This window comes from Corapipo altera, unplaced genomic scaffold (assembly GCF_003945725.1).
Source record: "Corapipo altera isolate COAL_440 unplaced genomic scaffold, ASM394572v1 275, whole genome shotgun sequence".
NCBI lineage: Eukaryota > Metazoa > Chordata > Aves > Passeriformes > Pipridae > Corapipo > Corapipo altera.
In genome coordinates, this window is record NW_020885001.1 from 198,747 (window position 1) to 223,129 (window position 24,383).

Here is a 24,383-nt window from a genome sequence, read left to right on the forward strand (position 1 = left end):
CCAAACTGGAGCTGGGCATTGAGGGAACCATCCAAGGACCCACTAAGGGCACTTGCCAAGTAATTTAATTTCATGCTAGGCTGTCCCAAATCCCAGCAGACCTAGAACAGCAGGACTGGATATTTCAATTATGGAGTATTGCAGTCTTCATTTGGATCCGTTCTGGCAGAGCAGGGGATTCTGTTTCTCTGCTGTCAAAGTTTGGAGTCGTAGAAAACTTGGTTGTGGGTTCATGTGTGGGCACAGCCACAGGGAAGGTTCAGTTTCCAGCCTGATTTTAAAGGCTGAAGGTGCTCCCAGGGATGTCTGGGGGGTCTCCTCAGCCCCTCTCTGGGCTGGGGCAGGATGGAGTGTTCCTCCCTAAAGCTCACGCAGCAAGGAGGAGGAAAGGGAAATCTGCACTCAGGTTCTTCAGAGGATCCACGACCTCCTGGATTAGGTCCAGAATCCAAACCTAGAACTTGCACATCCCTGGAAGAGCCAGCAGGAGATGACAGTCCTGCTGAGCCCTCCTGGCTGCAGCTCCTCGTGCTCCCTTTGAGGGTTGAGTTCCACACTTGAGTGATCTCCAGGGGGTTGGAGTGGGAATCGATGGCCCAGCTCAGCCAGGAGCTCAGAGGGACAAGCTCTGCTGCTCTCACAGCCCAGCTCTCCTGTTTTAAAACCTGCAGGGGCCACGGTGGCACCCCTGAACCAGAGGAATCTCTGCTGTGTGCAGTGACCCCTCAGGAACCTGCTCCTGCTCCGGGGTGGTCGCTCCCCAGCGCTCTCCGTGCTCCTGGGACCTGCTCCGTGCCGGCATCTCCCGCTCCTCTGTGGCTGCCCAGAGCTCCCCCTGCTCCTTCCAGCCGACACTCCTGACCCCTTCCCCTCCTGTTCTCCCCCCAGATCTGGAGACTGCCAGTGACATCGCGCTGTACTCGGGGCTGGGGGCGGCAGTGCTGGCCGTGGCCGTGCTGGTGGTGGCCGTGACGCTCTACAGGCGCAGTCAGAGTGAGTATGGGGGGGGATGGCATTGATTCCTTCATTGATTCCTTCATTGATTCCTTCATTGATTCCTTCATTCATTCCTCTGTGCCTCCAGGCATTTCATTTTAAGGCAGTCAGACAAGGTTGGTGCCCTGGTTTCGTGTTTTCCTTCCCCCCAGAGCTCCCGCTGCACACACACACTCAGGGAGGGTGTCGTGGCTGCAGGGACAGGACCTGGTGGTTGGAGCTGCCTTTGCCACTACCCTGCCCTGGCAGCTTGGGCAAACCCAGAATCCTTCCTGACCACGCTCCAGAGGCTCTAGAAACCCTGTCCCCAGCTTTTACACTGACTTAGGAAAAGCCCAGATTGAACGAAATCAAAGCAAACCCAGGCAGCACTGTCTGTGGTTCCTTCCTGTTCAGGTACAGACCTTTGCTTTACTCCAGGAAGAGTGGTTAGTTAGTTACTGATAATTAAAGAACTGATGGTTAGTTACTGATAATTTGAGAACTGATGGTTAGTTAGTTACCAATAATTTCAGAACCCCAACTTGCAGGTTGTAGCACTGAGGTCTGTGGGAAATAAATGGGTGTAAAAACCCCCTGAAGCCCTAAAAACCCCACCAGTGCCATGAAACGTGGGCAGAACATTCAGTGAAGGCAGCTCTCGTGTTTTCTGGAATGTTATTTCCTTTGGACAGACAGGTGGGGAGGGACAGGAACGGTGATGAAAACAGAATGTTTCCTGGTTCTGTTCTGCCATTCTCCCCAGCCCGGGCTGCCTGCAGTGGGTGGTGTGTTGGTGGGGTGTGAAAGCAGCCCCATGTCTCTGTTCCCTCTGCAGAAAAGGGAAATATGTTGCAGAGTTTGTTTGGGGCTTTTTTTTTTTTTTATGTTGTTGTTTTTACAGTTTCTTTCTGTCGTGGGAGACATCCCTCACTGAGCAGGACTTGCAAGGAACTGGGAAAAGGGCCGGGTAGACAAGGATGTTTGAAGGAGGTTCAGTCATTCATTGCCAAACCCAAGCCTTTAATTAGAGCTGTGCAGTTCTCAGTGACTCTCACACGGGGACTTCTCCTTCGTGGTTCAGTTTAAATCTTGTTTTGAGTCTGGAGAATTGTTCATTTGACCCGATGTTTAAAACCATTAGTTCTGGATGCTCTGAAAATACCTGAGCACACCGATCCCTTAACTTATTAGTTCAGTTTCAGTAACTTTGGGTTCTCTGTCTGTGGGGCTTTTAGATGAGAGTATTTGTAAACTATTCAGCAGGAAAAAAAAAGCCCAGTTCTCTGTTCAGTTTGCTGAGAAAAGAGAGCCCAATCCTGACCAATGGACAACAGATTAGTGTGATCCAAACTTTATTCTTTGGAGAAATGTGTTTATAATGTTGGCAAACCATCCTGTGGTCCTTTAAAGGGATCAGGTGTTCAAGGATACAGTACAGATAATTTCCAGAAAAATAGTTACTTCGGAAAACTTGGATTTACAAAAACTAAGCAACCAACTGAACAAAAAAATCCTGCCACAAAACCAAACAAAAAAACCCCAAACCAGCTTAAGGATTCAGGCCCTAAATCCATCCATTCCTTCTCTTTTTTTTTTTTTTTTTTTTTCCAGAGTGTTTTGTGAGCTTAAAGGCCCCTAAATGAATAACTGTGGTATTTTTCCCCCTATTACTCTTGTCCCACTTTCTTTTCAGCCTGGTTCCCCTCAGGCAGGAAGTTATCATTTGGTGTGAGCTCTCAGAAAAGGTCTGCAGGAAGCTCTGCTTTCACCCGGGGGGTTTGATGTAAGGGGGAGAAAAAAAAAAAACCAAGAAAGGAAAAAAAAGGCAAACACACAAACTTGAATCCAGGACAAAAGGAAGCTCCTTCTTGGGTTCCTGCACTCTGGAGCTGCCTGGAGTGTGGGAAACAGTGATGTTGGAGCTGTTGCCTGATGGGGCTTTGTTCTTTAACCTGTCCTGACGTGATTTGGAGCTCACAGAGTGTGAGGAAGGAGGAGCAGGTCACTGAGCAGATGGGGAGGGCTCAGGAAGGGTCTCCTGAGGGGCCATTCCCAAGCAGTCACGAGCTCCCTGCTCCCTCCACAGGTAACTCCCTGCTCCTGAACTCCTCCATGCAGCCCGACCTGACCGTGAGCAGGACCTACAGCGGCCCCATCTGCCTGCAGGACCCCCTGGACAAGGAGCTCATGACGGAATCCTCCCTGTTCAACCCCCTGTCCGACATCAAGGTCAAGGTGCAGAGCTCCTTCATGGTGTCCCTGGGGGTGACGGAGCGGGCGGAATTCCACGGGAAGGCTCATCCCGGGACCTTCCCCCACGGGAACGTTCCCCACCGAGCCTTTGGGACCGTGCAGGGCAGGAACAAGGCCGTGTACATCCAGAACCTGGCCTCCATCTCCACCTCCAGCGAGCTCAGGACCACGGCCCTTTTCGGGCACCTGGGGGGTCGCCTGGTGGTCCCAAACACAGGTGGGTGGATCCTCCCTCCTTCAAAAGCACATAAAAGAATTATTTCAGATGGGCTTGATGTAGTGTTTTATAACTAAGTTTTTTTTTTAAAAAAAAAAAAAAGGCGAGGAAAGAAGAAGTGGGGGCTCCCTTCAATGCAGATTTTGGGAAGTAGGGCATGTTGCCCACACAGGAGATGAGTGATCAGAAGAAAGCCTGGGATGAGGAGGAAGGAGGCATTATGCCTATTTGAACTGTTTTAAATTACTGCCTCTCTTGATGTCTTCAGCATGAAAGCCACATTAATCAAAGCTGCTGCTTGCTTGGATGCTGATCCAAAGGAAGGGTTCCCTGGGAAGGGGGTCGATGTTGGATCAGCATCTCATCTGATGGGCTCACATTCCAAGCTGCCTCTCCAGCTCCCACTGCCAGGCTGTGGGTCAGCAGCAGAGGAGGAGCAGCCAGCCCTGCAGAGCAGCCCCTCTCTCCACAGGGGCCCTGGGGGGGGATTTTGGGATCAGCCCCTGCTGCCTTCCTGCTCTGCTCTTCTCTCAGCATCAAAGCTGGGCAGGTTCCCAGAGTGGGGCACTTCAAAGTCAGCGGCATCCCAGGGCTGGGCTGGGCTCTGGGGTGCTCAGTTCACATTGTTTGAGGAGTGGAGTTTGTTTTGTGGCTCCAGAGTTCTGTGAGATGTGTTGTAGATGGACAGAGCTGTTTGTTGGAGCAGCTGAGCACACCCAGCAGCAGGTTGGACTGGAGGAGAGGGTGTTCAGCCCCCAGCCCTGCTGGACCACAGCGCTGTGTTTGCACCTTGCTGGAGAAATTTCCTTTTCCAAAAAGGCAAAGGGAGCAGAAAAAGCCAGATACCCCCCCTGCCAGCTCAGAGCTGTCACCATCTTTCAAACTCTGGTGAACTTCACTCACCCTAAATTCAACTGTTCTCATTTCCCTGGTGTGTCCAGGCCTTTCTCTTGCTCTCTGGTCGAACTGAATGATTCAGAGCTTTATCCTTCATGTTTCATCAAATGGGCACTTCAAAGGTTACCATAAAAAATGTGGTTTGTGTTTAGAGAAGATTGATAACAGTGTACAAGTGAGGGATGCACTGCTAGTGCACAACCATGCACAACACATGGAGAGTTTTAATTTCTTCCCAGATCGTTTTTATGCTCGGGGATGAACATTAGAGAGGCAGAGGCACCAAGTCAGTTAAGGCATAAATTAAGAATTCCCTCACACTGTATATTTAGCTACTTTATATAATGGTAGTCCCATCAATTAGATTATTTAAATATGTATTTGGTCCACTTGCAGTTTATGTAATTCTGCCTTTATGTAAGCCCATCCTTGCTGGCCAGTTGTGAATTATGGTGTGATCAGGTCACTGCTTCGCTGAGGTTCTGAACTGTGTGACATGCAAAGCCAAATACATCCTTCCTCTCCTGAGGATGTGACCCAGCAGTTTGATTTCAGTGGAAAGCTTCCTTGTTAACTTCTGATTTTATCCTGATGGAGAAAAAGGATGATGGGATCACTTGGATTCACCAGTTACCATGTGTAGGAACAAAAAGGTGATTCCTCATGATCCTGGAATTATCAGCTTTGATTTCAAAGTTGAGAAGGGGCAAAGAGCTTTTGAGAGGCTTTTTGGGAAAAAGATGTGTTTTCCTTTAATGGAAAAATAATGTCTTTATTTCCTTTAATGATGTATTTTCCTTTCATCTGATGACTTTGCAGTCAGGAGCTCAGTTTTGGAGGAACATTCCTGTGCTGGGCACCCCTGTAGGTGTCCATCAGAGCCCAGGGGGTGTGGGGAGTGTTCTTTGCATCCTGTGCCATTCCCAAAGGGAAGTTCTGCCTTTGCTCTTTTGTAGGAGTCAGTCTGTTGATCCCACATGGAGCTATTCCTGAAGAGAGTTCTTGGGAAATCTACCTTGCCATCACTCAGAAGGAGTCCAGGTGAGAAGATTCTTGTCAGATACTTCATCTCCATAACTCAGCAAGCAGGGAATGCAGCCAGGCATAGGGGATGAATTCAGATGGGATGAATTCAGATGGGATGAATTCAGATGGGATGAATTCAGATGGGATGAATCCCTGGAGCTGTGCTGGTGGGATCTCCCCTGGCTGTCCTGGAGCCACGTGCACGGATCCACTTTGCAGAGTTCTGGATTTGAGCAAAGGCCCATCCCTGGTGCCCGTGTGAGTTACTGAGCCTGCTCATCCTGCAGAATATAAATGGGCTTTCAAACCAGGGAGATCACACTCAATCTGGAAAAAATTTATGAGCCTGCCTTTCTTAAGCCATAATTTGTTTTATCTTCGTTACTGTGAAAATATTGTGGATGGCAGCCTTGGAAGGCAGAGCGTGGTGGGACCAGCTGGTGCAGGGAAGCAGGGCTTGCTTGCACACAGCAAGTTCAGTGTTGGATCTGGGTTAAACAAACTGGAATGTGCTTTGAATCCCAGAATCCTGAGCTGACCAAGGGATGGAGTTCGATGGGGTCTGATGGTTCTGTTCCAGCTCCTCCATGAAAGGAATTTCCCCACTCGTCCTTTGCTCTAACAGATGAATGAGGGTCTGAGACCTTAACTGAAACCCTTGGAAATCTGCAGTTGGAGTGAGTTCTCACTGCTGACAGGCATTTCTGCCTCTCTCCTCTCCCCCAGCCTGCAGCCCGAGGGCTCGGCCGTGCTGCTGGGGCCGGAGGTGACCTGTGGGCCCTCGGAGGTGTCCGTGAGCACCCCCTTCGCCCTGACCATCCCCCACTGCGCCCACGCCGACCCCGAGCACTGGAACATCCACCTCAAGAGGAGGACCCAGCAGGGGAAGTGGGAGGTAAGGCCAGAGCCCCCTGACAGGGTTGTCCCAGCCCCAGTGAACCCCCCCGGCCGTGCAGGCACAGCTCAGAGATTGCAGCAGTGACAGGCACAGACACCCGAGAGGAACAATCAGAACCCACTTTGGCACTGCAGCAAAGGGGCAGCTCTGTGATCCACCCCCATGGCTGAAAAACAGTATTCAGTTTTCTCAGATTTATTTGTAAAAACGTGGTTTTGCTTGATCCCAAAGAGGCTCAGTGTCGGAACAGAATATTGTGTCCACACAAGAATTTATCCTGGCATAGAAGAAGTTACAGAAGTGCTTGCAAATAATTTTTAAAAATTATTAAAAATTTAATTATTTTTTTTTAGCGCAGAAGGACCCTCCCAGTTTAAAAATCTTGTGTCTCTGGGCACAGCCTTCAGTGACTGAGCTGTGCCCAGAGCCTCTGAAGGATTAGTGCACATTAAACTATTGTGCTTTTTTAGTTGAACATCTATTTCTTAATCCTGCCTGGCTGAGGAGATTAAAGCTTTGTGCTTTTGTAACAGGAGGATTTGATGGTTTCAGTCTGTCCACTGGCAGTTTTAATGCCTTTGGCCACCTTGGGCTGGAGCTGTTTGGGGGGCAGCAGTCTCAGGTGGCCTGAGCTTTCTGTGTCATTTGGGGAGACAGGCTGAGAACCCTCCTGAAATAAAACAACCTGTTACTCAGCATTCCGCAAACCCACACAGGATGGAAAGGGCTGAATTCCCTGGGAACAGCAGAGCCAGTAACCAGACACAAATCCACAGGCAATGGATTTATTGCATTGCTGCTGCTCCTGGAACTGGTTGGTTCATTTGCACTGTGAGGAGGGAAAAATTAGCAGTTAAAACATTTATGGATATAAAATCCATTCCTGGGCTCCATAAACCCCTCTGTGTCCTTTGCCTCCTCTAAACCACTGTGTGGTTTGTTGCTCCCCTTTAAACCATTTCCAGGTCAGGTTGGTTTCCCTGCTTTAGATTTCCTTGGTGAGCTCCACCAGTGTGGGTCCCAAACCCCCTGGAATTGGGGAGGAATCAGCAGATCCCTCCTCTGGTGGGGCTGTAAAGCAGGGCTGAGCCTCAAAGGCAGAGGAGTGGGGCAGGGAGGTTTTTGATGAAGGAAAAACGTGACTGCAGTGGGTGTTCTGGAAGCCAGTCAAGTCCCAGCTACTGTTCAAGGTTTGCTTATTGAACTTTAATCCTCGAGGTAATTTTTTTAACCTGACATTGGGGGGAAAAAAATTAGCTGGGAAGTCAAGAGCACTTGAAAAAAAGATGCTAAAATTGCTTACACACCATCATTATTATTGTATGCTGCACACATCGGGGCCTGCACAGTGCACGGCCATAAATCCTCCTGCTGACTCAGGGCTAAATTGGGAATATTTACTCACACAAGTAGTCCACCATCTCCCCTTCCCTGAGTGAGCAGCCTGGTCCTCAGGAACACTTTGCATTCCAGTTGAATAAAAAATAAGCAATGCAATGACTCCTATTGTCGAGGCCTGTTGGTTTTACTTCATTTTTTTTTTTATTTTTATTTTCTTTAAACCCGAATTTCGTTTTTTCAGGAAGTGATGTCTGTGGAAGAGGAAACTACTTCTTGCTACTGCCTGTTGGATCCTTATGCCTGTCACATTCTCTTAAACAGCTTTGGAACTTATGCCCTAATTGGGGAACCCATCTCTGACTGCGCCGTTCGACAGCTGAAAGTCGCCGTTTTTGGCTGCCTGTCTTGCAATTCTCTGGATTACAATCTGAGAGTTTATTGCATGGATAACACCCCTTGTGCATTCCAGGTAAATGCCTTCGCTTTGCTCGCTGGGGGTTGGTTATTTTTGTCCTGGGGACGGTCCCAACAGCCCAGAACTCCACCAAAAGTGACAATATTGGGGTTTTTTTTTAAGCCGCCGCTGCGTGACTTGCAATGAGTCCCTTGATTTCTCTGCAGTGCTGTTGCACGTGTGGATTTACACTGTGAGAGCTTTAGGGCAGCCAGACTGGCTTGTCATTCTTTGCCAGGCAGATGGAAAACCAAAATCCCTCAGCTCTGCTTAACCCAGCACAAATTCAGGGCTGGAGGGGCTGAGCTGGAGCTCAGTCTGCACCCCCCAGGACATGGAAGTCATTCCCAGCTGATGGAGAGTCTTTATCACACCCCTGAGCTGGCAGCAGTTCAGGATCTCCTCTCCCAGTTACAACTGGAGCAAGAAGAAAGAGGTTGGCTCACCATCTCCTTAAACAAAAATTAAATGTTGGTGCATTTTCCCTTTTAAAAAAAAAAAGTTAAAAAAAAAAAAAAAAAGACCAATCCCCAGGTGGCAATTGAAATGAGCAGGATTTTTTTAATGGTATTCCAGGACAAAGCAGTGACATTCACTGGCTTTTGCAGCCTTAGTAAACTCAGAAGCTTTAACAAAATGGTTTTCTTCAGGGAGCTGAATTGAAGACAGTTGTGACATGAATGTTCCCTTCCCTTGCCTCTCTCACAGGGTGGAAACACGGCTCTCACTGGTGTCTGTGTGCTTCTAATAAAAGCAGAGCCACCAGAAGGATTGTTAAAGTCTTACAATGGCTTTGTAATTATACTCTTTATAACACTTACACAATTAGTGGGTACCAGTATCTTCCTGATGAGTCTGTAGAAAATTATTAGAAGAATAATTACCAGTTTTCTGCCTTCAGAGGAATGAGAGCAGGGTGTTTGTAGATAGTGAGACAGCTGTGTATATTTACAAAATGATACAGCCCTTAAGAGCATGTAAATATTAGTGTGAACATGGAGAAACTGAGGGCTTTGGGTGAGGAATTGGAGTTGGGGTCACCAAGTTCTGTCTGACAGGGAATCCTTTGCAGTGCAGTCCTGGATGAGATACCAAGTTCCTTCATTTTTGACCTGTGAAAACCCACCTTGCTTTTCCAGCAGCTGCCTTTGCTCCCTGGGCAGCTCTGACTTGGGAAACTCTCCCAAACCCTTTGTGTTTTGTCATTTGCTGCAGCCTCGGTGTCACCCGAGGGTTTGTGGCACATTAAAAAGGAAATCCAGCACCTTCGAGGAGTTTTGAAAACCGTCATGAAACAATCCACTCCCCTCGTGGTTGGAAATCAAAAATTAAGGCTCCCTTCTAATTCTTTCCTTCATATAAACCTGACCATGAGGAGTTAAAACGAGCTGAACTCCTGTAAAAATTGCTCTCTAATAGGAATCCATTAGTACAGTTGCAGAGAGCTCGAGCAGGCATTGAATTTTCAGAAGGTCACAATGATTCCAGGAGCCCTTCTGACAATACCTTTGGTACTGACGAGCACTGAACCCCTTCGATGGATTTGATTTGATGTAATTTATGTGGATAAAAAAAAAGGTAATTTGGAGAGACTGCTTGCCAGCTGATTTTTATAAAGACTTGTGCAACCTTTCCTTCCTCGCTGGTGTTTTTACTGTCTCAGCACAGGAGTAAACATTGCTTAAGCACAGGCAGGGGTGATTTTTTTTTTTTATTTTTTTTTTACTATTATGCTTTAAATTCACAGAATTACATAAAAATGTAGCTGGGAACAGACCTCTGGAGGACTGTAATACAAACTCCTGCTCCAAGTCTGCCCTTCAGACTGCTCAGGGTCTTGTCCAGTGACTCTGAAGAGGCCCCAGAGAGGAGAACTGAGGCTGAATTGTTTGACCTGGTGTGTTCTCCTGGTGGGGGGGGTGTTTGAGTGCTCTGAAAGCCCTGGGAGAGGTTTCCCAGCCAAGCTGCTGCTGGCTCCAGCTGCAGGCACTGCTTTGGGATGTCCCTGTGCCTTTGAGTGCCTTTTAACTGGGATGGGGGTGAATAAACACCAGTCCCATCCCCTGGCCCACGAGAGGAACACTCCTGGTGTGCTGTGGGTGACCCAGACACCTTTGGACAGGTGAACTCTCTGGAGATTTGGGTTTTGTTCCTAATACTGACACAGTTCTCTCCTCTGCCCCTGCAGGAGGTGGTTTCGGATGAAAGGCTCCAAGGAGGACAATTGCTGGAGGAACCAAAACTCCTGCATTTTAAAGGAAATACCTGCAGCCTCCAGATCTCAGTCCTTGATATCCCTCCCTTCCTTTGGAGAATTAAACCATTTACTGCGTGTCAGGTACTTGGCAATTTTACCTCTTCAGGTTTGCACTGGGATGGGCAGAACCCAGATAAGGCAATGGTACCTTCTGTTTTGGCTTAAATCTCTTGGGCATGCAACAAAAATGAGTCAGAAGGCCAATATTCTTGTTAAAGCTTATCACTCCTGAAGATGTTTCTGATACCTGTTATTCCAGTTGTGATACAACTGCGAATACGTGGCTGCAAATGACATTTAAATGTTAATCATGAGTTGAAAGCACAGCGTGCAGATACCAAGAATTAGAACTGAAGAGCTGCAAATTATTTTTTTCTGCACTCCATTAATTAAAGAGGCTGTTGAAAAGCGGAAAGGGAAAATCAAAACAAAGGAAGGATTTCTAAGGATGTGGGTTACTGGGAATCAGAAGTGATGTGCTGGCACATGGAGTGGGCTGGTCTTAAAATACAGAACTCAATTAGACTATATAATCTCCCTTTTCCCAGAAGCAGAGAGACAATTATCTATCATTCAGTATTTTGGCAAAAAAACTGTTTTAAATGTGTTGCCATGTTCTCCAAAACATGAGTGTAATGGGCTCTGAAACTTATAAACACAGATCCACAGCCAGATGAAGTTTTACCTCATTAGGAATATAGGGATAATTTATGCTTCAACTTAAAAAGGGAGGGAAACCGAATCATTTTCAGCTTCCTATGAAGAACAGCTTTTAAGTGTTTTGTTTATTCTACTCACTGAACTGCATTTTAAAAGCCAAACCACTCAGTGTTAGGATGCCCCAGTACTACAGCAAATGCCCACCAGGAGCAGGATGTGCCCAAGCAGTGAAAATCATGAGAGTTTTCTCTAAATACAACAAATTGAGTTCTGCCTCATGGATGGAACACAGCTCCACACTTTGATTAATTTATTGCCTCTTGATCCTTGTCCAGGCCTGAAGAATAAATGTGTGTGACAGACTGAAATTCAACCTCAAAGTGCTGTTTAGAGTCTGATCAGAGCAGGGACTCGGGGTTAAATGAAAGCCTGTGCAAAACCTCTGCTGCCACAGTGGCTCTTACTGAACCAAAGGAATATTCCCATTTTATAACTGAGTGTAGCTGGCATGACTTGGCCAGCTCAGGAATACTGATAATTAGATAATTGTGTCTAAGAGGAACTGCAGAACCTGCACTGGCTTTGTGTTTCACCCTCAGTGAGGTGTCTGGTGACAGCTCTGATTTGGTTCCAGGCTCTTTAGAGATGAAAGGCTCTAGTTGTGCCCGTGGAGCTCCTTGCAGGGCTCCCTGGCTTCTCTCCCCCGTCCCACCCTGTGCAGGCAGCTGCCTGTGCTGCCTGTGAGGAGCAGAGGGGCCACAACTTTGCTCCACCCCTGACACCACCCCGGGACAGTGGGATGAGGAGGGAGGTGTGTCAGTGATCCCTCAGCTCGGGGGGATGAATCAGTCCTGCTGCAGAATGGCTGCAGAGCAGTGGATGGCAGGTGGTGCCAGGATTCCTCCAGACTCCACACAGTGTTTGTTTGTCCTGGCCCTGCTGCAGGAGCAGCTGCCGAGCTCTTGGCTCCCTTCCCACCCCGCTCCCGAGGAACTGGGGGAACCCTTGGGAACTGGGTGGGTGCTGGAGCAGGCAGGGGCAGTGAGCAGTGTGATAAGAAGCCAGGCAGGCACCTTTGGGGGCTGAAAGCTGCTGTGTTCCCCCCATCTCGTGTCCCTCGGAGGATCCGGGCTCTGTCTGGAGCTGGGAGATGATTTACATTCCCTGTCTCTGCTGGGAACTTAATTATAAAGGCAGAATGAAACTGAAAGCATTTCTGGAATACTGGAACCACTCATCCTTCACCACACGTTGTCCCTCTGTATTGTTTCCTGTGATTCTTTTCAACTGAGTGATTCTTCCACTCGGGATGAAAGTAGAGATGATTACCCTGAAAAAAAAATCTAATTATGGTTGCTCCACTTGTAACTTGTTTTGCTAATGTTTTCTTTACCAGTGTCAGTATCTTGCTACTGCTCCCAACCCAGGATCCAGCTGGGGCTGAAGAAAGGCACAGTTGGGGTGGTTCAGGTGGAAAAGGGGAGTCTGACAGAGCCAGGGCAGGTCTTGATGGGAAGCTCCTTTTTTTGGATTCTGCAGTACAAGGAAATGGCAGGGAGACACAGAGAAGAGTCAGGGTTCTGATCTCGGTAAGGAGGAGGTGAAGTGCAATATTTTCAAGTTTTAGATGAGTCTCCCATCGTTTGTTTCACTGGATGAAAGCTCAGCTCTCAGTAAAAGTGGAATCATCGCGGGTGGGCTTTGTGCTGCTGGGGGCTCGAAGGGATGCTCAGCAGAGCAGCAGGGAGGGGCTCTGGCTGTCTCTGCTCTGTGTCCCGTGTCCCTGACCCCTGTCCCGTGTCCCTGTCCCTGCAGGAGGTGCCGTTCTCGCGGGTGTGGCGTGGCAGTGCCCGGCCCCTGCTCTGTGCCTTCTCCCTGGAGCGCTACAGCCCCGGCACCACCCAGCTCAGCTGCAAGGTCTGTGTGAGGCAGCTCAAGGGCCACGAGCAGGTCCTGCACGTCCAGACCTCCATCCTCGAGGTAAGGGCTGCTCTCACCTGGCTTTGTTCCCTTGCTCTGTCACCTCCCACTCGCCCAGGTGGCTCCGAGCCCCGTCCAGCCTGGCCTTGGGGCATCCACAGCTTCTCTGGACAACCAGATTCCATTTCCAGCAGAAATCAAAGCACAGAGATTCTGCAGCACTAAAAGCAGCTCCTGTTCGGGTCGGTGGTTGTGGTTTTCTTGCAAGAAGTTTTGGCAGAGTTTGCAGGGCCCTGGGAGTTGAACACGGGTGCTCACAGTGTCTCCTGGGCACTGGGGCCTTGCTCACTGGTAAAAGAAATCAAACCCATAGTCAAGCAGGCTGTGATCTGTCCTAGAGCAGTGAAAACTTTGTTGATTAATCCAGATTAGTAGTTCTGGGTTAAAGCTGTCCACCCACTGCTGAATGCTCTCTGCAGAGAATGCAGCAACTGCACAAGAGAACCACCAACATCATCCTGTATCAAAAATCCTCAGAATATGGCCAGGTGTTTTTCTGGTTCTTTACTGTTATTTCATACAGATCTTGTGTTGCTCTCTGTGTGTCTCACTGCAGTGTTGCTGCTGCCTTGATTTTCCTCTCTCTGGATTTTTTTTTTAAGGGTCCCATCCTTATACAAGTCCCCAGAGCGTGTCAGAGTCCTGCCTTCAAACAAATTTGCTGGTACAGAGGGCTCTCTCATGCCTATCTCCAGCAGTGACTGAAGAGGGAGGATAATTTGACTGCAGAATAAATACAAACCCAACAACTGCTCACTGAGTTGCTCACTGGGATACAATTCCCAGAGCTGCCCAGTTTGCTGTTGCTTATCTCTCATGTGCAGGGGATGGAAATCCACCCTGTTGTGCATATTTAACACAACCAGGCAGAGCTGAGGTATCTCCAGCACCTACTGCTGTGCATGGCTGGCTCTGGGGATGTGTCAGAAATGCTCTGTGAAGAGACTCCACCTCTGTCAGTTGGTATTGATGCTGCTCAGAGGGATAAAGCACTGAAATGGGGCTCTGGCGCACGGGACTGGGGTCATTCCACAGCAAAAGGTGGGACAGATCTACAGAGGGCCTGGATTCCAAAGGGGTTGGGAGGACTGAGGTTCTTGGAGAACTCAGGTGGTTTAAAAAAAATTTTAAAAACAAACAAACAAACAAACCCACAACTGAGAGATTTGCATGTCCATATTTGAGGCTTAAGCAGTGAGAGACCCATCACTGCTCTGTTCGACTCCAGCTGTAACACAGAAGTATCCAAAAAAGAAAACTCCTAGAAGGGGAATATCACTATTTTAAATGCTTTTATACACAAGTCCTTATGATGTTCTGGGAGTTCCTCCACAACCCAAAAAGCCCCCCCTCTCAGCTATTTAATTTTCTGCTGGCAATTCTGCGAGCTACAGGGAGGAACCTCAGGCTCGGGTTTGAATCCTTGAATCCAACTTGCTTTGCTCTCCCGTTCCGTGCAGAGTGAAAGAGAAACCATCACCTTCTTTGCACACGAGGACAGCAACTTCCCTGCCCAGGTGGGTCCCAAGGCTTTCAAAATCCCCTTCTCCATCCGGCAGCGGATCTGTGCCACCTTCGACACCCCCAGCGCCAAGGGCAAGGACTGGCAGATGCTGGCACAGAAAAACAGCATCAACAGGTGAGAGAGGGGAGCAGGGGGATAATCGGCTGGTGGGGGGTTGGTTGTTTGCCAGGGTTAATTAATGAGTCATTAAGGGACTCTCAAGTACCTGCTTTTATCTACAAACAGCTGCCAGGAACAGGAGCTTCCCCCTTTGAAGGGCAGTTCTTTGCTGTGGACACAAGTCTTGGTGAAGTCCAAGACTTCAGTAGAAGGATTTTGGCTCTCTTGTCTACTAAGAAAAAGTTTTAAGAGGCTGCACGTTCTCTCAAAAAAAAAAAAAAATTTTTAAAAATCCCATGACCTGTTGTCCTGACTCCTGCTGATTTGTTTTGGGTTCCAAAATGAATACTGCAGTTTTGTTTGTTCAGTTTTTTTAAGGAAAAGACAGTCATGCTCTCCTGTTAGGGGTAATAATAGTATTATGATTATTAGAACTGAAAGATGCTGTAAAAACCAATTTACTACTTACTTTGCTTCTTCTGCTTGGCTGAATTAAATTGGCAGAGGAAGTTCACTGACAGAAATAGCCATAAATATGTTCCCAGGAGAGCACAGCAATACTTAAATCAAGCAAACCGACTTGCCATTGACTTGTTGCCGTGCATGGGAATCTCCACAAGCCCCATCTGAACCAAAAAAAAAAGTGTTTATGGTAAACACACTTTCTTTTACCGAATTCTTTGCAAATATCGCCCCTGCAGAGCCCTAAAATCTGCATATTAATAAAACACAGATTGACAAACTAAAAGATGTCGGGTCTTTACGTAAGCACAAGCATCAGCTGATGTTATGTAAATCCTCTGCCTGTCAAATCCTTGCTGAATTTCCTAATGATGCTTTCCAGGCCTGTTTCCTCATTTCCACGGGGCTGGGGCTGCAGTATTCCTGGGCTTCAGCACATGCCAGTCCCCTGCTCATTGTCCTAAACTTGGGCAGGGGACACCTGAGGAATAAATGCCCCAGGGTGGGTCCTCTCCAGGGCTCCTCAGCTCAGCCCCCCCAGCTGCTGCTGGAGGGTTTGGGGCAGTGGCAGCTGCTCCTCATCCTCTTCACCCCCCTTTTCCTCCCTCCCCGCAGGAATCTCTCCTACTTTGCCACCCAGAGCAGCCCCTCCGCCGTCATCCTGGACCTGTGGGAAGCCCGGCACCAGCAGGACGGGGACCTGGACTCGCTGGCCTGTGCCCTGGAGGAGATTGGGAGGACACACTCCCAACTCCCCGACCCCCCAGAGCCCGAGCTGGAGGAGCCCGACTTCAGCTACAGCCGCCAGAACGGGCTTTAGCCCCTTCCCACTCCAGAACTCTGGGACTGTGACACTGGAGGGAGGAAGGAAGGGGGTTCTGCACCCATGGGTGCCCTGTCCCACAGAGCAGTTTGCAGTGGGAGGAGCAGAAGCAGCCCTGCTAAAAAAAAAAAATCACCTGGTGGTGAGGAAAACACGACCTTCTCCCCGTCCTCCCCTCCTTTAAAACTCGCCTGGTAAAGTCCAAAACAAAAACTGCACATCTGTCAATCCTGGGGCAGGAAGGGGAAAACACAGAGCCGTGGGAGGTAAATGTTCTGACAGTGTATAGTTAGGAACAGTAATGCTGATATAATGCCCAGTGAAAAACAACAAATATGATGGTGGATGTTTAGAGCCACTGGAGGTTAATCCTGGTTTAAAGGTTTGTCTCTTCAAGAGTGGTTTAAATCCCATTTGAGAGCATCACGTTGTCACTTTATGTCTGCTACAGGAAAACTGACAATTTGGCCTTATCCTGTTCAGATGTTTGAGGAATTAGAAGATTCTCATAATTATTCCATATCATGTGTATTCCAGACCATTTCTTTTAAAAATCCAATCCCTTAATGAATGTACATTTGCTGCAGAGCTTTCCTGCCTGCTCTGTTCCCAAAATTACAGACCAAAACCCCTCTCTGTGAAATTGGGGTGTTGCACACACAAGAGGAACTTTCTGATTTTCTTGGTTTGCAAACTCTGACTTGGTCAATAACTGTTTCCTTGGGGGGTGGATTTAAATAACCAAATAACACGTGGGAAATTTCCAACCCTACTTTAGCAAGTTTACACATTTTTATTTTTTTTTTATTATTATTCCTTCATTTTCTGGGGTTAAACTAAGTGAAGGTGAAGTCAATCAGCACAGCTTAATTTTGGTTTGGTTTCAGGCTGAAACAATAAACCCCACCTGGTACTGCCAGAAATGGGCTCGATTCCTTTGCACAGCTTGGGAATGCCAGGGGATGTAAAGCTGGCTGGGTTACACCTGGTTTAGCCACAAATTGCATTTCCCACCCCAATCAGAATCCAGCTGGAGAATTCGCCTTATTTTTTTACCCATTTCATACAAATGTAATTTCTTACTTCGACCAAACCAAAAAGAGCTGTCACTGTGAGCGGGGGGCCTGGTGGGACTGGTGCTGAGCCAAATTTAACCCCTATTTTCACTCCTGTCCTTTACAATCAGCCAAGGTGCTCGTTGGGTCGGTGTGGGCGACAGGAGCACGTTCAGGAGAAAGCAGGAACAGAAAGGAGGCTTCAGGAGCTTTATGGAAATGAAAGGAACTGAAAAGGGGCAGTCTGGGGCTGTTTCACCCTTGTTTTTTGCCCAGAGCTGCACAATAGGCCACAGGGTAGGTACAGAGAGCAAATCTCTTAATAATCTGAAGCTGTTCTTTACCCAGGATTCCAGGTCTGAAAAGTCTGACCAACAACTCTGGACTTGTTCCTGCTGCTCTGGAACTGCAAATGTCATTATTGCCTTCCCAGCTCAGCAGGCTTGGAATAGTCTGAGACTTATAAATACTGAGACTTCTGCAAAGGTTTTCTGCACTTTAGGATTTCACAGAGCCTGACAGGCTGGTTGCTGTTTGCAGGGGGAGCAGGTTTGGGGCTGAGACACAAACACCAGCTCGTTTGGCAGCAGGCTGTCACTGCTTTTAGCAGCACATGGTTCTATCTGGGTTTGAATTACATTTCTAGTGACTGCCAGTCCTCCTCCTCAGGAACCTGTTCTTCATTGGACAAAATGCTGGGAATTAGGGAAAGAAAAAAAAAGACCAAAATAAGGAATGGCACCCAGAGCTGCTGTTGTCTGGGAAACCAGCTCCAGCCTCTCTCCAGCAGGGAATTTGTTCTCAGCTCAGTCCTAACCCAGCTCAGAGCTCGGGAACACTGAGACCAAACCAGCAGCTCCCTGGGCTGGTGTCCTCCAAAATCCAGGTTCCCAGGACATCCAGTGCCTGAAAAGGAATAAATGTTTAACTCTGACAATGCCAGAAAGGAAACTCCTCCTCCATGGCCGAGGGCAGGGCTGCCTTTGCTGTTACCCCTCAGGTTTTGTTCCCTGTTTTTATCTTCACTTTGGCTAAAGCAGCTTCTTTGTTACTGATCTTAAACTCTGAGAGTCTGATCAACAGCTCTCGAGTTTTTCTGCCTGTTATGGGTTGTTTTGATGCTCTTGTGTTGTTCCAGTGAACCAGAAATGCCCCAATATTGCACATTTCCTTTGCTCTTAAACAGACTTTCTGGAGGTCTGTGTACATACACAGGATTTGATCCAAAATGCAGATGTACAGGAGCACCTGAAAGAGGATTAGGGGCCAGAACCTAAAAATGTATTCCTTTCTTCCATTTTATAAATTATTACATTTGAAAAACAATTTTCACCAACTAGAAGGTAAAAGAAATGTAATTTTGCACACTTTAGATTCCATCTGGCTGCCCTGAGTCTGATCAGGTGCAACAGCCATTTTGATTTTACATCACCAAAGAATCTGCTCTAATATATTTTCATCTTCCTAAGCACAGGTACTTCTGTGCTGTGAGTCATTTAAGACTAATAGTTGCATTCTAAAAATGACTTACAGTTGTGTCAGCACAACGTGCAGCCCCAGCACCATAAAGCTCATTTTGCAGTCTGTACAACCCTGAGCTCCCACAAAAATTTTATTGGCCTTTTTGTAAGAGATGAAAAGATATCAACACAATTCCCTTCAAACACGGGGAGCTGGGTTTGTTATTATTTTTGTCTCTGGCAGCAGCTGCTCTCCCCCTCTCCGGGCATCGCTGGCCTGCAGCAGGTTCAGAGAAGCTTGTTCAGCATAAATCACCCAAACATGGATCCTGTAGGACTCCAGGGTATTAACAGCACACCACAGGGCCATTCTTTTCTTCCCACTTGTGAGTTTTAACACATTCAGTAACAGATAAATTCCAGAGCATATTTCTCACCACAAAAAAATCCAGCTTTGTGTGCACGGAGAACTAGAACAGGGGAGGAACTGTGCTGGCTGCCTGCTCACCAGGTCAAGCTTTTTTTTTTTTTTTACCCAGGCTGTTTCTGCCTGTAAAACACAGATTTAAGCAAAGGGGCTGCTTAGTTCTTGGAAGGTAATTAACTGAGTGGAAAAACAGGAAATTAGATTTCCAAGTCCTTACCGGCCGTGAACGATTTCGAGAGTTCACCTTTCTGGCCTTTCTCTAATTTCACTGATCCCCAGGAATTTCTCCACTTGTTCCCCAGCAGCAGAGGTGGTGGGAATAACTCACCGAGGGCCTTTGCCACGTTAACCCAGCTGAGGGAGGTTTTCCAGGGGTTGTTCATTTCTGGGCTGTGGTTTGGTGGAATTACTCCCTCGACACCGTCCTTGTTTCAGCAGAGGCTGGAGGCTTTTCCAGGGCAGCAGTGAAATGGCACCTCTGGCACTTTCTGGAAAAGTAACAGTGGTCTAATTAAAATGACTGAAAGGATTCCTGAGCAAACACAATAACTTAAAACACACAACACCTGTAGCCACAAACAACACTCAGTATGCTGGCAAACATCACGAATCATTTTCCAGTAATGCCTTTTCTCTCATTGCCAATACCAGCAGAAATGGTAGCAAAAATCTCCTTTCCAACACGAGACAGAAAGAAATCAGTCACTCTAAGATTAAAGACTCACTTAGAGAATTGTTTGGTAGTGACAGTGTCTGCAGTGCAGGAGGCAGAACCCGAGTTCTGCTCCTTGCCACAAGTCAAGGAAAAACCTTTATCTGTACCCGTGTTCACTGTTCTGTCCAAGAATAACATAAGTGTCTAGGAACTTGCCACTATATTTTTTGTATTAGAGGTGAATAGTACAGACTCTACTAGTGTTTCTTGTCTGGGGCTCGGGGGGGGGTAGGGGGTGTTGTTGTAATTTTCGAGCTGTTGCAAAAGCTGCTTTAACTGAGCTGTCGAGTTGTCTTGACTGGTTTGTGCTTTACAAGGGCGAGCCCGGGTGAGCTGGGGCTCACCTCGTGTCCCGGGGGAGCTGGAGCTGAAGTCACCTGTGAGCCATGGCCAGGGCACAGGGGTCAGCTGGGCTGTCCCTGCCCTGGCCCAGTCGGAGCCTCCCCTCCCGTGTCAGCAGCCGCTTCCTTCGTCCGCCCTGCCATGAACCCCTGGGTGCAGAACTGTCCTTGTGCAGCCCCCAGGAGATGCCAACCCCCTGTTCCCTGCTCTCTGTACATCAACCTCGCTGTCCAACCCCAGGTGTGGCACCAAGGGGAGTCAGAGGGTGCTCTGCACCGAGCCTGGCTCGAGCTGTTGTGGCCCAGGGGGAGGGGAGGACACGGATCTCACAGCCAGGGGACCTGCCCTGGAAAGGGGAATGTGCCCTCCCAGATCCTCCCAGGGAGCTGCCTGGTGCTTGGGGTTTGCAGTTTAAAACATCTGGTACTCCCCATGCTGATATTTGGAGTGTTAACCCTGGGGTGGTGACACCTTTTCACCGATTCCTTTGGTTTTCCCCCCATTTGGGCGCTGAAGGTGGAGGGGGAGGGAGCAATATTTGGAGGTGAAGCTGTAGATCTTTGCATCCTTTCCACTAAAACCCTGTCCCTGAACCTCCCAGAGTTCCCTGGCTGCATCCCTGAGCAGTACATACACACACAGGTAAATGCCTCATAGATTTACTCCTGACATCACAGAATTTGTGACCTGGGAGATGGAGTTGCCTCCTCCCACCTCTCCAACTCATCCCATTCTGATCCCATTTGATAACCTGGCTCCAAAACCATTAATTATGCACCTTCTGTTGATTTGGATGAAGTAAAATTGGACTGGTCAGACTCAGAGCAGTGTTACACACCACAAGAGCTAAGAAGAAAAAAAAAATCCCCATTGCATTTTCAACTTGGAAAACTTTTGACCAGCCCTTTGGTGAAAAGAGGAGGGGGAACTTCAACCTGATCACAAGAAATGTAAATTACTTTTTAAAAAGTGAAAACAAACAAACAAAACACAAATATTCCTCTAGAGAGACCTATTTTCTCTTCTGCTCCCTTATTTTTGTGATGAGTAGGTTCTGAAAACGTTGGTTCTGGGCTCATGTGACTGAGCATCCTTCCCTCCCCCGGGTCCAGTGTGGTTGGAACTGAAGGAGAGCAGAGGTTTGAACCCTTTCTTTAGTATGAAGCAGAAGGAGCAGGGAGGAGAGACAGAACATGAAATCAAAAGCATGGCCTTGGCTTCATACCACACTTTCTGTGCCTTGTTCTATCAATGTAAATTCTGAATGTTGTACAGTAAAATATTTGGGAAAGACTCCTTGGAAAAGGCTGCACTGGCTTCTTTTTTTCAGCACATGTACATATATAAATATATATACATATATATATTTGGTAATGCCAACCAGCTGTGTTATATTGTACTGAGAGAGTGACCCTGGGAGGTTTTGGGTGTTTTCTGGAGGGGCTGCAGAGCTGTGGCCCCAGCCTTTTGGAGAGACATGTACAGGTGGGGACTCCTGCATATCAGTTATTTATGAATAAAGAGTCTTTTACTGACCTTTTGGAGCATGTTTGTTCCTGTGGGAAAACAGGGGGAGGGCTGAGCTGAGCACTCTGGGAGGCTGGGTTGGGTTTGTGCTGGAAAACTCTGTGCTGGGCACCTGTTTCCTGAAAAAAAACCAAAAAAAAGAATTAAAATCTACAGGAATAGGACCAGAAGTGTGGCTTGGGCTGGCGACAGAGAAAAGAAGGGGAGGAGAAGATTCTCTCCCTGCCTGTGTTTATTTTTTGTTGTGTTTTAGGGCCATTTGGTTGCTGACTCAAATGCTGTAACCCTTCTGTTGTGACAGGAGGCGACACTGGAGAGAACTCCTGGTTACAAACACCCCAGACTAATTTAAACCAAACTGAATCAATCCCAATCTGCTCTGCCGAGGGAGTTTGGGCTTTTTTTTTTTTTTGGCTTTTTTTTCCCTCTTCCGAGATATCATTTGGATTGTATATATTTTACTCCAGTACTTATCACAGCTTCAAGGCTATTTTCCCTTATTTTGCTTTATTTCTTTGCTCTTTTTTTCCCCTGCCAGCCTGACTCACTAAATAACAGCATCATAGAGTCAAACCTTAAATCACGGGCAGTGCCTGAAGTCCTGCAGAAAGCTTTGTTAGAAAAACATGCAAATAAATCACCAATTCTTTAAAAATGCCTCCAGAGTTCAAAAATCAGCTTTAAAGCAGGCCCTTTAAAGAGTTCAGTTTTTTATACCAGAAATATTCAAAGAGTTTTGTTTTGAGTCATCGACAGGAGCCCAGACTTGGCTGTGCACGAGGGCTCTCAGCTCCTCATCACACCTGCTAGAAGGTAATTCTGCTGCAGAATTAGGGAGAAGGGCAGCTGAGGAACAGCCACTGAAATCAGGGTGAGAGCTGAGAAATTCTCATGGTGGAAAAAAGGTAACAGCATCTTGGGAAGGGGGGTGTAAAAAACCAGGTACAGGTGGGCACACCCCCCCACACACCCCTCCAGGTGAGTCTTGTGCCAAAAACCCCCCAGGCTGTGCAGGATGTCAGTGTTTCCCTCCCTTTTAGCAGGATAACCAGCTCATTAAATCTTCCCATGAAGGTTATTTTCTTACCAAGTGACAGATCTAAAGATTTACGTCCCCCATCCGTCACCTGCCTTCCCCCTCCTGCTTATCCCTTTGTATTTGTTAATGGCCTTTCCCTTGTTATATAATCCTGTCAGGGGTGTTAAAATACCTCTCAGGACTGTTCATTTGGTCTAAATCATCCAGCCTGCCCCGGTGACAGCAGAGCTGGTGTGGGAAGGAGCCCTGTCCTGTCCTCCAGTAATTGTCACCACATGATAAGAAGGTGTAAGATTTAATAAGGTCATAAAGCAGAATGGCAGGAGCTGGTGTCACAGGTATTTTTTTTTCATTACCGTCCAGAAAATCTGGATTCAATGGGACAATAAATTACAGCAATTGAGCAGAAACGACCCGTTTGATTATTCAAAGTCTTTCCAGCCACCCGGGGAGAGCAGCAGGGCCAGGAGCAACCTCTGCCACCCCCACAGACCTCAAACCACTGCTCCCCGGGCCACCCAACTGCCTCTGCTGAGCTCAACAGCCACAACCAGGCTCCAGAGCAGTGCAAGAACAGCAAGTTGTTTAGTTCTGAATGCACTGAAAGTGGTGGAAGCAAATATTCCTGTCAAACTCGGGCACATCCCTGTCCGAGCGCTCAGGGCTGGCTGGGGGCTGCCAGGGGATGACAAGTTTCCAGTGCAGACGCCAAAAATCAACACCAGGGTAAAACAAAACCAATAAAAACCAGGAAAATAAAGATGCTCCCCTCCCCTCACAGATATTTTTCTCCTCCAATCAGCCACAAGCCCCCTTTATCTCATCCTCTCCTGTCCTCGAGCTCTGGGCAGCTTCAGAAGCAACAACTACAATGACAAGAACAGACCTTAAACCCACACTCACTCTGAAGCAGCAGCTTTGCCTGCACCCCATGGGCTCCACGTTACAGCCCTTCCAGAAGCACAGATCCAAGTCCCCCCCACGACACACATCCCTGGGGAACACGTGAACCACTGGGATCACTCCTGGGACATCCTGGGAAAGAATCTGACTTTTTGAAGCTGCTAATTAGCAGCTGAGGTCTCTTGAGAAATGCCATCCTGTTTGTGGGGCACAAACACCTCTGAAAGTAGGACCCTCCATTTCTTTATCCCCATTTCACGTATATACAGGGATATTTTCCCTCTCATTACCTGGAAACAGTTGGGTTTGCTGCTCATGCTTGCCCATGGCTAACAATTATTTATTGCTCATTATCATGATCTTCTGTCACATCCAGGGAACTGGGATTGAGCAGGAAACAAGCAACAGAGATCCTGGGCTTCTGGAAACACCCAGAATATTAAAACTGAAGGGAAGAAGAAGCACGTTAAGCTTTGGCTTGATTTACAAACTTTCCGAGGAGCGACAGTTGTTCCTTAAAGGATTTGTTATGATCAAACTAATTTATGGGGTTGTTACAGTGGTGAAACCTCTGCATTTAACATTTATGGGGAAAGAACTTCACAGTTTTGCTTCGTGGAGATTCAATTAAAATTTGACTCAGGGAAAAGCTGCCGCAATTTTCCTCCTCACATTTCGTCCTTCACTGATCGCTTTTCTTTTTAATACTCCCTGCCTGGTGAAACACTGGGAGAAGCCCTTTGCAAACAGCAGCCTCATTAAAGCCCCTGCACCACAGTTCACAGGGATTACAGATGGGCACCAAAAATGGAGGGATGCTGCCCTTTTGTCCCGGTTAGAACAGTTGGGACCAGTTCATCACTGGATGGGTGTCACCCAAAACTGGGTATTCCAGAGCCTTCCATGCCATTGCCCAGAAACTGTTCTCAATGAACCATTTACACCCTCTGCCCAGAGCAGCCCTGACCCCTCAGGCTGTAAACTGGGTGTTCAGAGGCCTGGGAGACAGGAGGGTGCTCCTGTCCTCACCCCCAGTGTGGAACTG

The 24,383-nt window shown here is 47.7% G+C and overlaps 1 protein-coding gene across 2 annotated transcripts in view; it reads left to right on the plus strand.

Annotated features, from left to right (window-relative positions):
- UNC5D (unc-5 netrin receptor D) overlaps positions 1-21,404 on the plus strand; it is a 91,671-nt gene extending 70,267 nt beyond the window's left edge. For both annotated transcript variants that reach the window (XM_027667119.1, XM_027667120.1), the window contains 9 exons: positions 889-993; positions 3,065-3,448; positions 5,302-5,386; positions 6,098-6,266; positions 7,852-8,079; positions 10,253-10,402; positions 12,797-12,961; positions 14,422-14,600; positions 15,663-21,404. In XM_027667119.1, coding sequence (XP_027522920.1) covers positions 889-993; positions 3,065-3,448; positions 5,302-5,386; positions 6,098-6,266; positions 7,852-8,079; positions 10,253-10,402; positions 12,797-12,961; positions 14,422-14,600; positions 15,663-15,867 — 1,670 coding nt within the window. In that variant the 3' untranslated portion in view covers positions 15,868-21,404. The remainder of the gene's footprint in view (positions 1-888; positions 994-3,064; positions 3,449-5,301; positions 5,387-6,097; positions 6,267-7,851; positions 8,080-10,252; positions 10,403-12,796; positions 12,962-14,421; positions 14,601-15,662) is intronic.
- The last annotated feature ends 2,979 nt before the right edge of the window (positions 21,405-24,383 follow it).